Genomic DNA, 16,123 nt, shown 5'->3' on the forward strand with positions numbered 1-16,123 from the left:
CTGCGCCAAACGTGCAGTTACAATAGATAAACTACCGCTAAATGTACCTCAGAAACCGAAGGTTACAGACATCCTAACTTTAAACATCATAATGTTGGTATAGAAGTTTAGAAGTCTTGAGAGATTTGGCTCACAACAAAATCTCTATCGGTCAGGAATATTGAATCCCTCGTTTCAGTTCGATTTTATTCCCTCGAGCTACTTTACCTTCATTAGAAAACTCCCAAAGCCAAAAAGCTCATAAAATACTACACGTATACAGATTGTGATCTTTACGACGTCTTAATATAACATTCAGAGGTAAGCAGTTAGAAGTTTGACCTATATTGCTGCTTGCAATATTTATGAGAACAACATTCGGAGACCGATTCACCGCCCGCAAGCAAAGTGTCGTGTAGAGCTAGTTTTTTTTAGTCTAATACGATAGATACATGTACATTTAGTTTATAAATACATAGTGAGTGACTAATGAGAGAAATGTTTGTTGTTAATTTTAATTTAGTACTAAAACGGACAACGACAACACGACTGAAGATGAAAATTTGTGTCCTATTTTCGAATAAAAGTTAGTCAAACCATTTCCTGATAGGACATTCGGGAAAAATACAACCCTATTACTGGGTTATAAAGCACTTTAGGCTCTTGTGTCTGAGCGATAGGTGTGACGTAGGAAATAGAAGAAGTATTTAAGTTTTTTTTTTGGGATATTATATGCAGTTTCTTGGAGTTAGACGCCAGTTATATCGCAATAGGCTCTCGTCTTCGTCTCGAATCTAAAATAATACATTCAAACGGTGAAATACAGGTGACTTTCGTAGTAACCTCTGTCCACCCTCAAGTATAAAAAAGCTTGATAACATAAATAAGAATAAAGCAATGATATAAAAGATCACACTTGACCGTGACCACGTTATTATAATGTGTACAAGTAAAATAGCGCAGAATTACTTTGAAATTAGTTCGCCATACATTTTGATTGTCTCTGATTCTAATCTGTTTGAATACTAGAGTTTTTTTCGGCAATTTCAGTGATAAGTAGAAGAAAAAATGGCGAAAGTTTTGAACTAGCTTTGCTTTATAGTAGTGTACAATTAGATATACCTTCTTTCTTTGTTTGTCGTATGGTTAGTGGTCAACCTAGTGTCAAAGTTGTACAAGCCGCCCGAGAGGCCTTTGACATTGCTTAACGACTATATCTTAGTAGACAACAGCTGGGACCGACATTTTACATGCCCTCCGAAGCACGGAGACGCCCAGCTCAAATACCACGATGCGGTCACCCATCTATGGAATGACCGCGCTAACAGTTGCTTAACCCACAGATCGTTTACCGACCGGTGAGCGCAACTGGCTATGGGCGTCTCAAAGATATACCTGACTAGCTGACCCGCGCAACTTCGCTTGCGTCACATAAGAGAGAATGGGTCAAAATTTCCCCCGTTTTTGTAACATTTTTCACTGGTACTCTTTTTAAATTGGTAGTAGCGTGATGATATATAGCCTATAACCTTCCTCGATAAATGGACTATCTCACACTAAAAGAATTTTTCAAATCGGACCAGTAGTTCCTGAGATTAGCGCGTTCAAACAAACAAACAAACAAACAAACTCTTCATCTTTATAATATTAGTATAGATGATCTAAGATACTCGGTTTTGCCTTGTCTCTAATGTTTCGAAATCCTTAATCAAATATTAACAGTATTTTCAGCTATAGGCCCAAATAATTGCATATTTTTTGACATAGTTAACTAGACACCTGATCGGTGGTGTGTTACAAAAAGCTCAGGTGCGCAGTAGGAACTCGTAACATGAAATGTATGGATGTGAATGAAGCAAAGGAAGTTTGTAAGGATCGTACCAAGTGGAGTTCTTTGATCTCTGCCTACCGCTATTTGAAAAATGTGTATGAAAGGAAAGACTTTAAATGAATTAAGGGATAGATGGAATCAAAGTTCTTACGGGAATGAAATCAAATTGTAACTCGGGCGAAGTCGGGCCAGTCCGCTAGTCATACATAAATACTATAGTATCTGTATAGTATCATAGTAGTATAGTATATAGTATATAACAAAGCACAAGTTCGGTACATTAACATAGCAACGACAGAAGTTGATATATGAACAAGGTCCGCGGGACAATTAATATACGTCCTTAAAAACACCACACTCATATTTTTATGCAAAGCAGTACTTGTGGCTTAGAGGGTGAAATATAAGACTTGTAAGTAAGAACTTGGGTTCAAATCATGTAGTTTTACGTTCGGAAGTGGCTTTGCAATCAGGATCCGAAGCAGACAACCGCAGGTTAGCTACTAGTATATCGTAAGATACTTTTATATAAGTACCTACATACATACTGCTGTAGCAGGGGTCAGTCGGCTTGATTCCCATAAAATAACTCATAGCTAACCATTATTTTATTTTAATTCTGAAGTTTGTATGTTTGCAAAAGTATTCTCGAAACATGGTAGTATAAAGCGGGGTTACATACGTAACATTTGTAAACCTTTGTCTCAACGTAATTGTCTTCCTTTATTTTGTTTGCGGCTACTTTATTTAATCTCTACATCAACTCAAGGTATACAGGCACAAAATGCCTTTGGCATTAAGTCTATCTTTATAAGTAAAACCACTCCTTATTTCTATATAGATAGGCAGAGACCAAAAAAAAGTGAGGTCCTTCGAAGAAAAATCCTATCAGCTGTTTTTGGTATTTATAATTATTTCCTCAGTCAATCTCCTCATCGAAATGAAAGTGTTTAGCAAATGCTATAATAATCGACATTAGCAGGTGACATTATATGAATGATTCGTGTTATACCCTCATAAAGATACTGTGCCGTTACTATTTCGTACAATCGTCACTCAAACTAACCGGCCTATAGATTTATAGAAATATCATTCGTGCCCCATGGCTCTGCTTGTGCTTTTTTTCTTGGAAATAGTAAACAAAAATAAATAAATAATAAACAACAATAAATATAGGTTCAATTAAAATAATAAAATCATTTTTTAAGTTTATTGTCAAACTGTAAATTTTTTGAAATTAAAAACGATTGGTTTATGGTCATTATTTCTTTACGTATTGATAGAAAATTGACCTAGTTTTGTATTTAGAAGAAAGTAACCTTTCTACAGCCTGTTTTTAACCTACTTCAAAAAAAGGAGGAGGTTTTCAATTCGTCGCGATATTTTTTTTGTTGTCTACTAGACTTTAAATAAAACATATATCTGTACTATTAAAAATTTATTATAGGACTAGACAAAGTATTTTTACGTATTCAAACATATCTTCTAGACTTTGGCAATAAGAAAACGAGAACACCGCAAACTGAAACAAAACATAATTGCTTTAATTAATACTTAATGTATAACATCTTTAGATTAGTAGCGCAATTCTACATAATCTGTACTGTCGAGTATCATGAGTTTGACATTTAGAATGTACTGCCAAAATAGTTCCTACGACGCCCGTAAGAAGCGCTGATCAGATTTTCATACAAAATTTCTCGATGACATGCCGGTTGTCGGTAGTCGATACTAGTAGAGAATCGAGCTATTGGAAATAAAAATATTGTATATATTCTTGAAGTAAAACTATTGTATCTTTGAAGTACCGCAAACCTACGTCTTTTCCCCATGGTATACTTACGCAGCAGTAGACCGCCAAACAAATAGAACATGGTTTCACACGCATTGTTGATGAGTAGACCGGCCACGTTGGTACCGATGATGGAGCCTGTACGACCCAGCATCATGGACAGACTTACTGCCATACCCCTGAAATTACATCACCATTATAGAAGTACTCTTTAAAGACTTAGGTGAAAGAATAAAGATGAGAATGGTCATGTCTTGCTTAAGACCTAGGCAAAAGGATAAAGATGTGGTTTTTTGTTAGACCAGCCATTGGATTACAGCCGAGTAAGCTCAGCAAAGACTTATCAATATTTTAGCATTTTTACGTCTGTCTGCACTTAGCACCTTGGAAATCGACCCAATGAACTGATTAAAAGGAAAAAATAACTGGTTAAAAGTAAAAAGTCGGTCCCGGTTGTTGTCTACTAAGATAACAGTCGTTAAGCTATGTCAAGGGCCTCCGGGCGGCTTGAACAACGTTGACACTAGGTTGACTACTAACCATACGACAAACAACAACAACATTTGATCATAGAATCTTTAAATAATATCAACCATATTTTCCTATTCATCTAAGCAAACGGCATTATTTGGTGTCTGCAAACCTCCATAAGGAGCGACACTAAACACGTGATTTAAGTAGTATTTTTTTCAAATATTTGAACTACACTGTTAATCGTCGTACCTCAAATGTGTAGGGAATATTTCGACGGCGTACGCGTTGACAGGCCCCATAGCGAGCGCCATGATGGGGAACGATGACATGAGCACCGCGAACAACACGTCGTTTGTTATCACGTTGATAAGAATTGCGAACGTACCTGGAGAAAAAACATTATTATTTGTTTAATATTATTCATTATCATTCCTAAAAAAGAAAATTTCTGAAAGATTTCATTTATCTTTTACCAACTTTGAGAAACTGGAAAGTTATTGTTTGTTGCAACGCTCAAATATCGGAAACTTTTAGTCAGATTTAAAAAAAATTGTGTATGAATGTGGCTTTCCTGACTGTTGTAGTAATTTTGATGATGTTGGAAGTTACAAATTGAAATTATCTACGAATGAGACATAGTTTTAATGAAATTAATTTTGGAAAACATGTAAATCTAGATACATTAAATTGCTTTACACCTGAAGTGCCAATCAAAGCGACTCTTAAAACGAGCAAATTAAACCACTTATCCCCTTCGTAATAAACTCATATAAAACGCTATACTTATATGAGCTTTAACGCTATTAAATAGATAAACTACCGCCAAATGTACCTCAGAAACCGAGTGCATGTCATTCAGTCACCTTTAAGTTTATATTTAGACGTTCTTACCAATAAGAAAGAAACATATAAGCAGCAAGTTCTTCTTGCCGATGAACTTGACGGTGGAGCTGACGACAAGCGCTATGACCGCACAGCTGATCTGAGCCACCGAGTTCACCAGAAACGTGATCTCGTCTATACTGTCGTCGCATTCTGCGTCCTCAGTAGACGTCTGTAACAGCGCAATAAATAAATATCGTGGGACAACTCACACACGGTCATTTGATTCCAAATTAAGCAGAGCTTGTACTATGGTAACCAAATAACTGATAAGCATACTTCTAAATACATACTTAGGTATATAGATAAATTAACAACTAGGCTCACAACATATACTCGTGCTCATCACACAAAGATATGTCCCGGACGGGATTCGAACCCACCACACGTGGCGCTACGATTGTTGCGGCGAGGTGACCGCTTAAACCACTGCGCCAAACGTGCAGTTTATAATAAAATAGTGAATCCATAGATAGTTTAAAGATATCTCTTGTAACTGGCCAGAATTATTTATTCTTCTGATTGATTCTTTACAGATTGGTCCATTTGACTTGAGCTCAAAGAAAATTACATGGGTCCTGCCAATCTGACAAACATCTATCATATCACTCCTTTTTCCGATAGAGGTAGGCAGAGACCAAAGAACTTAATAAACTTGAACTCTCCCAATCTTATTGTATTTGTAGATTAAAGTTTTTCAATGAAAAGTTACAGTCTCCACAATCTCCTAAAACAAATATTAAAGAGGGCTTCCAACTTCTACTTCTTTATTTTCACTTTACCTGGTTTAATCTGTCAGCAATAACTTGACACGCTGTCTTGCCTTCTCCACCTCCAGTCAACACTCTGTTCAGTACATCTGGTACCCACATGTAAAGACCATTTAACCTGAAAAACAAAGTAGTAACATTATGTAAACATTACATTTCTATGTGTTTAAAAAACCTTTTAAACAGGTTATGTATACTCTTCCACGCAAAAAGTACTGATGAGATTTTATGTAGCATGTGTATTGTGTATTTTATCTCAATTAATAAATTGTATGCTAGATGTTTTCCACTTAGACGGCAGTATTTTATATTCGTGTTATTGTCAATATTCTTAGAAATGTCATCTTCTCACCTATAAAATTGCAAGCAGTATAGTTTGTATAAATAACACTTACACAGAAAAGATCCCAAATAATAGAAATCCATTGAGTAGCAGCCACTTCAAGTATGACCACTTTAGTAAAGGTACGGTTTGTTCCTTCAATGATGTTATGAAACTTCCTTTAGATCTGTCGTTTGGTGGCGCTATTAGTTTCTTTATCTGAAAACATGACGAGAAATTACTGAGTACTGCTATTTAAGCGATAACACAATGAAAATGTATGTGTCGGCCAAAAATTGGATATGAAAAATGCTGTTATAAATGCTTTTCTACTAGTTGAGGCTGTATTTTGATTTAAAAGCCTCTGAAGAATCTGAGCAGGGATAGGTAGATAAAAGCATTGGTTCATATTTTTACCATTGTGGTTTAGTTTTAGGAAATTACACCCGAAAAGAACTCTTTACAAGTCTATCTCATCACAACCAATATTTAAAAAAATTTTGATAGTCTTGCTTTTATGATTTAGTTTTGGAAATGACACTCGTAAAGAAGCCAGTGTGATCTTTAAGCACTTTGAAATCTTCTGTTTTTAGAGATCCGACTCCAGAATCTTTAGAAACCAACTTCAAACCAGTCACTTAAAACTACATATATTCGTATAGTCCACTCACAGGATATTCCTCCGGCGATTTCCGTTTATTCCCCGCATACATCTTCTGCAAAACAGCAAGCGCTTCATCATACCTCTCTTGAGAGACCAGGTACTTAGGGCTCTCAGGGCCGAAGCTCAATATACCAGCGGTCACAAAGAACAGTGACGCGTAGATCATGGTCAGGAGACGCCAGGGTCGGAAGATGTAGAGGCCGAATGATATTCTGAAGTCCAGGGGTAGGATGGCCCAGGCTAGGACTGAAATAAAAATAAATAAATTTAAACCATTCATGTCCCACTGCTGGGCAAGGGTCTCCTCCCGTAATGAGGGAGGGGCTAGGCCTTGAGTCCACCACGCTGGCCAAGTGCGGGTTGGGGACTTTGCATGTCCTCAATAAATATTTTTTAAACAAATTTTAGGCATGCAAGGTTTCCTCACGATGTTTTCCTTCACCGCTGGAGCATGTGATAATTATTTCTAACACACACATAGCTTCGAAAAGTCATTGGTGTGTTGCCTCGGATTCGAACCTGCGACCACTTGCGTGGAAGGTGTCGACTTATACCACTCGGCTATCACTGCTACTGAAATAAATTACCTTTTTGTGGAACTGCACCAAAACTAATACCAGTGTCGTGATAATAAACCTACGTATGTGTTAGGAGCTTCTTACAAAGTGTATAGTCACTAATAGTCAGAAACATCTTTTTGGAAAACACATGTTGCAGGTTTTCCAAAGATGTTTGGTGAGATTGGCAGAATAACAATTACCTCTTGTTAGTCCAGAAAATTAAGTCAGTAAAAAATCTAGTAAGAAAGTAAGTAAAAAACCATGAAGTTTCCATTTTGTCTGCGTAAACAAAACCAGACAAGAGACTTGAAATAGTAACCAATCTCTGAATTTCTAAAAATATATCAGACTTGCTGACCCGCGCAACTTCGCTTGCGTCACATAAGAGAGAATTTCCCCGTTTTTGTAATTTTTTTTACTGTTGCTCTGCTCTTATTGGTCGTAGCGTGATGATATAGCCTATAGCCTTCCTAGATAAATGGGCTATCTAACATTGAAATAATTTTTCAAATCAGACCAGTAGTTCCTGATATTAGCGCGTTCAAACAAACAAACTCTTCAGCTTTATAATATTAGTATAGATTTACATAGAAATCTAAGAGTAGCTACCTTTTCAATAATATTTCTTCATCATTCAGTAGAATAAGAAATATACTTACGTGGCACTAAAGCGGTTCCAGTGATTTGCAGAGCGTTGGTGACAGATAATATTATATCTCTATACTTTGACGGAAGAATCTCTCCGATGAAAGTGTAAGGAACTGCTGATGGACATGCTAGACTGTTGGGAGAAAAACGAGTAGTTATTCGACTTACAAGCGGCTCGTAACCCATAGCTCTTCTTATAGTAGAGAAATAAGATTTAGACCGGAAAGAATCATAAAACTTGCTTATTAAAACATTCTTGAAGTCGTATCCAGTTTAAGAAATCGTAGATGTCCTGTGCGTAGAATTATGGCTCAATTTTATTTAATATAGTGCCAATTGCAGAATAGGATTTAAATATACCTGATAAAAAGATCTTGTTCATTTAAAATATTTTCATAAAAAATCATATTTTTCTTCCATATAACCTTAAAGCAAGCTTTATCTTTAAAGATTATAAATATTTTAAATCCTTACCACAATGACGTAAGTAGTTTACAAATAGCGAAGCCGGTGAGATCAGGCATAAATCCAGACAGTACACTGAAGAGCCCGGCCGCCAGTGAACTGTATATGACCGTCTTCTTCCTGCCACACGTGTCTACCAGGTAACCCCACGGATATGACGTCAGGATAATACCTGGAAATAAGAGTTTTACAAAATGATCTAAGGAAAAGACCGAAATAATAAATATTTTGAATAAAAGTATTTACTAAACTAAAAATAAATGTAAATAAAAATATGCTTTTCCGATATAATATGACTAGCTTTCCCCGCGGCTTTGCCCGCGTGGAATTTCTTTGCGAGTGCGAGTTGGACTCGCAGGGATAGGGTTTCGTATAATTATTTATAAAGATGGCAAATAAAACACGTTCGTTTTATGGAAGCTCACTTAATTTTTGTTGTTCCGTTTATTTTTTTATTTAATATATAATGTCATAGTAGGTAACCTTTTAACAAAATCAAATTTATAAAAAACTAGCTGACCCGGCGAACTTCGTACCACCCAACAGGTGATACTTTTTAATTTTTTTTTATTTTTCTCTCCGCAAAAACCATCCAACCTACTTCAAGAAATATTACAAAAAAGAATTAGTGAAATCGGTTCAGCCGTTCTTGAGTTAACGCTTAGCAACACATTTGGCGATTTTATATTAAGGAGATTGAATTTATATTAAGATTATATATAAGATATAGGCGTCGGGATTTCCAATGCTCAATTTATGATAATTAGACCATAATTAGTATTGATAAGTATATTCAGACTGACTGTAATTTATTGCTTCTAAATTGTTAAGGAAAACTTTATCTGAAACCCTGATTAATATCAAAACAAATTCAATAAGAGTATTTTATCAAACTTGTTATATGAAAACATTCATAACGACGCCTATCAAATAATAATTTAATAAAAACGTAAACAATTACTTAATAGTATGTTATCTTTTTTAATATTATTTACATCCATTGATAACAGTTATTATTATCGCAAGTAACTAAGGAGGAAAATATTTCAATTTATAGGCACCTCCCACACAGGTGGTCGAACCCGGACAACACACCAATGATTTTTCAAAGTACTTATGTGTGTGTTAGAAATAATTATCACTTGTTCCAACGGTGAAGGAAAACATCGTGATGCAACCTTGCTTGCCTGAAAGTTCTTTAAAGCAATTGTTGAACTTACTAGATTTGGTGATACTACTAAATCAAATCATCCAATTTTATTCATTTAGATCAAAAGTCCTCAACCCGAACTTGGCCAGCGTAGTGGACTCAAGGCCTAATCTCTTCTTCATTACGGGAGGAGACGCTTGGCCAGCAGTGGGACATTAAGAGTTATGTTTATTATGTTTTTAATTTTAAATATTTTCTAGTATTGAAATAGCGCACTGCTTACGTGGCGCGTCCGCAGTTGCGGCGTAAATGTTTCAAGTTGGCTCTTTGGTCGGGTCAAACTGTTATTTCTGAGATTTTCTACTTCCCCATAGCTAGTAAGTTTAGAAGGGGCACCTTAAACTTCAGTTTCTGCACCTAACCTCTCGCTGGTCGAGTTGGTAATCCGGGCTATGAGAGTGATGGAATAGAAAGCGTACCTGTGTATTTTGCACACACTTGGACACTATAAACAAAGTCTAGTATATAAGATGGTTTGACCACTGAACAAAGTCCCACACAATACACTGTTAGCTGGGCCTAGTAAAGGACATTATAAACATACCAATATAAGGTATAGAAGCCACCAGGCCTCTCTGACTGTCAGTCATCTGAAGGTCGCAGACGGCAGCCGGCAGCACCAGCGACAGACCGATCAGTTCCACGATCGCTGCTATTAGCAGCAACGCCACTGCGAGACTGTATTTGAGGTTGTACCTGCCAATACCTGCAATAAAAACGAAATGGTTTTTTGTGGCAAGGAGTCTATGAGGAATACTTTTGTACAGATTCTCATATACATATGTATCTTGTAATTCATTTATGCCGAGTTAGTCAGAATCGTAACAAGAGGCGTTTTATAGTCTCTCTCTCTGACTTACCCCATAGAATTATAGAAATAAGTTTTGATTTAATGTTATGATGTATGTGACTAATATCGAAACTCATATTTTTTTTTAGTACAAAGTGCTATTTGTCTTGTAATCATTTCTATTGAATGTTCTCAATAGTAGTCCAGAGTTTGGTAACGTGCGTGTTATATGTTAACGATTAAATGCGAGTGTCTTTCGTGCACCTCTGCCTACACCTTTTGGTAAAAAAAGGCTTGTAAATAACATAATATTACGTTGTGCTTTATTTAATAAGGTCATATGACGATGAAAAATAATGGCAATTAATGACAATTCTGCTCACTAGCTCCACATTCTGAACGAACGATATATATGTTAAATGTAATTATCTATCTTTATATTTTTTAAACGTAAGAAATTCTTCCTATTAATTCTTTGGAAAAACAAACTGTTTATAAATACCTGCCACCTCCAACGCTTGGTCCAGATCGGCAGCATTGTCATCTATTTTCTCACTCACAGTCTTCACTCTACCTTCCATTGTTGTTTAACCTAACTAACTAACACATAACACTAGTCACTATCTAACTGTCGTCTAAATATATACCAAAGTGTGTTAAGTTTTATCACATAGCAATAATCTATACTTAATATTATAAAGCTGAAGAGTTTGTTTGATTGTTTGTTTGTTTATTTGTTTGAACACGCTAATCTCAGGAACTACTGGTCCGATTTGAAAAATTCTTTCAGTTTTAGATAGCCTATTTATCGAGAAGGGCTATAGGCTATATGTCATCACGCTACAACCAATAGGAGCAGAGTACCAGTGAAAACAAAAACGGGGAAAATTATGTCTCTCTTATGTGACGCAAGCGAAGTTGTGCGGGTCAGCTATTAAATAATAAATACAGTTGCAGAATTAACTGTATTTTTCTCTATTTAACTTTTTATTACTGATTACCACGACTGGAAGACACAAACATATTATTATTGATAAGGAATCACTAACCCCCGGTTTCTGAGGAACATTTTGCGGTAGGTTATCTATTCAATAGCATTAAAACTCATATAAAAAAACGCTATTGAGTAGAAAAACTATCGCTAAATGTACTCAGAAATATACCGGGCATGAACCCTGTTACACGACTTGTAAAAAAGTGTTAGATATACTAACTGCTAGATAAATTGTCAGCAAGAAATCAACTGTCAAAATTCCATCAGATTGGCTATCTCACACTTAATTATGAGTTGTGAAATTGGTCTTAAATATTATAAAATGGTATTTTCAATTCTGTCATCCGCCTAGCCTTTCTTCCAACTATGTTGGAGTCGGCTTCCAGTCTCACCAGATGCATCTGAATACCAGTATTTTACATGAAGCGACTGCCTGTCAGACCTCCACAACACAGTTACTTGAGTTAACACGATACCTCTCGATAATTAGTAATTTTAAACTGTATTCCATTTAAAATGTTATTGTAATTACGTGTTCTTTCTTATACTGATACAAAAAAACTGTAATAAAATACAAGTAGAGAATAATAATCTGTTTTATCAGGCCTTAGATATTCCTAAATTGAGTTTGTTTAAGATAAATATTTATTGTTTTTATCTTATTATGTGTTTAAATATAAGAAATGATGTAATAAAAGACAGGCATAATGGAAATATGTGTTTAAAACTTTTTTTTTGTTAGATTTGTTTCGGGGTTTGTGGTGTTTGGATGGAAGGTGTAAGATGTTCTGATGCCAAATGCTATAAGCTTGAGTTTGAAAAGTGTAGTTACGTTTTAATTTGCTTGAACATGTATATCTACGCCCCTAGAGACATTTTTTAAAGAGAACTCCTTTGATATGTTGTTAACCAAATCTTTTTCAAGCAAATACGCTTATAACTACAAGAAACGACAGTTATCTTGTCTAAATACCTATCTGTTTATAGTTAACTTACCAAACCGAGTATTAATCATCAAAATTAGCAAGATAACACACAGAGAGCCTACACACCCTAGAAAGGACATAGTCTAGTTTTCAAACATATACGGTGGTGTCGGTAGCAGCTCCTTACACCATCAATGTTTTATACCTAATAGAAATATTGTTAAAGCTATTTGGCGATTAAAAACAGTTGCTAGGAGTTTCTTGCCAGCTCTTCTCATTGGCCCTACCTTCCGAACTGGCGGTAAATTCGCTCTCTGTATCATTGACTATCATAAGTGTCAGCATTTGACCTATATGAATAAATGATTTTGATTTTTATATACAACAAAGCAACTATACATATATCATGTAGTAACTAATTTCAACAAAACGTGAAACATACTTAACAGTAACGACGGCGCGAAATTCGTGTGTTGTGCAAGGACGCTCGGACCTTGGGTCAGTTTCCTAAACTAGCGATCGTTCGTATCGGCGCCCTCATCTCGCCCTCCGTCCTCGCCCGTGTCACGGACACTGCGATACGCACTTTTGTTAACTATTCAAGAAAATACGGAATTAGGGCCTATATTTCAATGGGAAAGAAAAATGTTGATGACTTATAGAGGCGGTAGCACAAAGAGTCTATTTGGTAGTGTATGCGGTTACCGATCAGACTGGTTTGGTTCTCGGGTTGGGTAAAATACTAATGGGTTTTTCTAATTTTTGTAGAGAATGGTATAAATAGTAATCTGGAGCATCAATTAGGGAACAATGTTACGTCAAAAGGTATGAGAAATCAAAAATCTGTTCCTTTATGAGGTGGAGTTTAAGGTTCGGTTGTGAATTTGGTTTTTCTGTGATAGAAATTCATTTAAGATCTAATATGTTGAGGAAATAAGAAGAAAAATCCTTTAAACCATTCCTGAAATGGTGCAATTTAACTGGGTAGGTTTGATAACTTGCACTATTTCAGGAAGCAAGTATTTTTTATACATTTTGTGATAATTCTCTCTATTAACTAAATAACTTGAAAAAACCATTTGTGAGTTCCTTACCACTATGGAAGACCAAGGCCATGACGTTAAGGTGGTTATCACGTCAAGTGACATCCATTCGATTTCCGTACGAAGGCAATCATAATTGATCCACAATATTAAAATATCCGGTCACATAAGCAGCATAATATGGTTTGTTTAATGCGATAGTTCTTTGGTATATCCATCCCCCTAATGGAAAAAAGGGTAGATATTAGGTTTGTAGGTATTTTGTAATTAGACAGTTTTTTGCAATACATGACTTACCCCCGGTTTCTAAAGTACATTTAGCAGTAGTTTATCTATTCAATAGTGTTAAAACTCATATAAAACTCTATTGAATAGATAAACTACCGCTAATTGTACTCAGAAACCGGGGGTAAATCACTATTTTTTCACTATCTTAAAATCAAAAGAAAACAATATCAAACCCGGGTCTCTTCAATCAACAGCCTTCACTACAACTACTACACATAACAGCACCTCAATATTCGTGAGTAGGTCACGAAACAATTCATATGTTAATGTTCTATAACTCCATGGATCAAGAAATAGGGTCAACTGTAACTGTTCCGATGTTTTCTAGTTTATTTATAGCTTTTGTAATTAAATACATTTATTTTAACGTCAAGGACTGCGTGAGGTGCTAGGTTCGATTTTTTGACGCATTTTTTTATGTTGTTACGGTGTTGTAGTTACCTGATTTAATACGTGGGGTTTGATTTCCAAAAGACTTCAACAATTGTGTGATATACCTACTAATAATATTTGATATAGAGAAATAAATAGTTGTGTGATAAACTAAAGATAGTGATAGTTTTAGTTGTATTTATGACAAGATTGAGGTATACGGGGTTCGATTACTGGTAAAGCCCTTGCTTGGAATTATGCACATAAATTATTCAACTCAATTTTATGCTATTTTCAGATAGCAATATGTATGTATGTCAAATATTTATTTACTTCTAGTCAAAAATTAAAATTTTGTTGATAAAATAATTTGTGTTCCTCATCAATATGGTACACCTACTCTCCACTAGATGTCACACTAACAAAAAATAGTTTCCCTATTGCATACAAGATGTCGCTACGTTGTCGTGGTCACTCACGCCATACTAGCATTACGCCCAAGGTCGATTATTAGACAACGAACATGTATTTTTTCATTCGCAATTATAGTACACTGTATGAGGTGTTAATCATAATTTTATTACTAGATCTAGCCTTTTTCAAGGACTTTGTATAGTTTCTTGGTAGTATTTTGAATGAGGTGAACTTGAGTGATAGTATAAGATAGAAGTGATGTATAGTTTGTCTAAATTAAATACTTTGACAAAGAGACGGTTAAAAGTTGTAGTGACAAAAAGATGGAATGATAGACGCAGTGATTAATAGCTTAAAACGCACTGCCACTGTCGTATAATATATTTGTTTCCTTGACAAAGCATTGTTTTTATTCGAATATTATATAGTTTGCTTGTATGTTGTTTGTATGCTCATAAAAATATTTAAAAAAATGCAGGTGTATAGATTACATTTTCTTGATCTGATCAAAGCAAAAATGTATTTTTTACTCAGAACACAACGATGCGTACACATTTTACTTACGCTATTACTCACTAGATGTCGCTACTAGTCCTAATAACCTAAACTCATTTGTTTAAATCTAGCGTGTGCTTCCACAAATACTATTAGTTTTTTTCCTATTTAAATCTCGATATTAGCATAATTTCTTGTTACAACGACCTTAGCATATAGGTCGTGGTATTACAATAAATCGTAATGCATATCACAAACTAACGTGTAGTGAAAAAGTTAAAAAAAGCCATGCGTGACGGGTTTACTTGAAATAACATTACTATGTTTTTTATTATTAGCTGTTAAAGTATGTGGTGTAGTGGGAGAAGCTATAACGAAAATATATAAAGCTATACTGACTGAAGATTTCGATTACGTCGCGAAAACTTAAAGAAACGTAGCCTATGTTCTTTTTCAACTAAGCTATCCTTTTCCTAAATTGGTTTAGCTATTCAGCAAAGCAAGCGTAACACATGAAGCGTAATATACTTTATCTTTTGCAATATTAGTAAAGTTTCGAATATTAAGCACAATTAAGGTACCTTCTATTATATTATTAGACTTTGTGATGCCAGTTACAAATGGAAATCGAAACCACAGTTTTAGGTTTTTTTTTATGGCTGGTTTACGAAGCGATGTTCATAAGTCCAAATTGTACAAATGTATACAAATTCTGAATAAATAAATAGTTTTGTCGACCTATGTCAAAAATTATAAATATAGCAATAAGTAATTTGTAAGAAAAAAATGAACCACTTGGAAACACCGTCAAATCTAATTTAAGTAGGTAAAACCTATTTTTAACAAAAAAACATTCCATTACAAGTACCTAATTGTTTTGTTGTCTAAAATACCTACTTTGTACTGTTACATAGTTTTTTGTTCTTATCTCCAAAATGATTGAAAACAACGGCCCGATCTATTTTTGTAAACGTTTGTAAAATCTAGATAGTGTTTCAATAAAAATGTGTAAATTACTATATAGTTTAACTTAAAATTGCCAATTTCATAGAAATTACCTCTTTTTTAATGTTTTCAATCACTTTCTTGTTTAGGAGAAAGTTAGTGGCGTAGTGTTAAAAATAATTTACTTTAGTGATTTTTTTGTTTCAATATTTAACCCTATAACAGCCATGGTGGGCTATAGTATAGCCGACCGTGGCGA

General features: G+C 35.0%; 1 protein-coding gene across 2 annotated transcripts; it reads right to left on the minus strand.

The window, feature by feature from the left end:
• Window positions 1–3,234: 3,234 nt before the first annotated feature.
• Window positions 3,235–11,914, minus strand: LOC142984179 (putative transporter SVOPL). Of its 2 annotated transcripts, none has more exons than XM_076131606.1 (12): window positions 11,774–11,914; window positions 10,890–11,393; window positions 10,142–10,303; window positions 8,397–8,559; window positions 7,934–8,055; window positions 6,722–6,960; window positions 6,124–6,269; window positions 5,741–5,846; window positions 4,968–5,130; window positions 4,326–4,461; window positions 3,654–3,781; window positions 3,235–3,332 (listed from the first exon to the last, which is right to left on the minus strand). In XM_076131606.1, exons 2-12 carry the CDS (start codon window positions 10,966–10,968, stop codon window positions 3,283–3,285), a joined length of 1,494 nt encoding a protein of 497 aa, XP_075987721.1. In that variant the 5' UTR covers window positions 10,969–11,393; window positions 11,774–11,914; the 3' UTR covers window positions 3,235–3,282. The 2 variants fall into 2 exon arrangements, with proteins under 2 accessions (XP_075987721.1, XP_075987722.1); XM_076131607.1 differs by having other exon boundaries at window positions 10,890–11,022; window positions 11,858–11,904.
• Between the last annotated feature and the right edge of the window lie 4,209 nt (window positions 11,915–16,123).

Source organism: Anticarsia gemmatalis, chromosome 26 (genome assembly GCF_050436995.1).
Source record: "Anticarsia gemmatalis isolate Benzon Research Colony breed Stoneville strain chromosome 26, ilAntGemm2 primary, whole genome shotgun sequence".
In the NCBI taxonomy this organism is placed as follows: Eukaryota; Metazoa; Arthropoda; class Insecta; order Lepidoptera; family Erebidae; genus Anticarsia; species Anticarsia gemmatalis.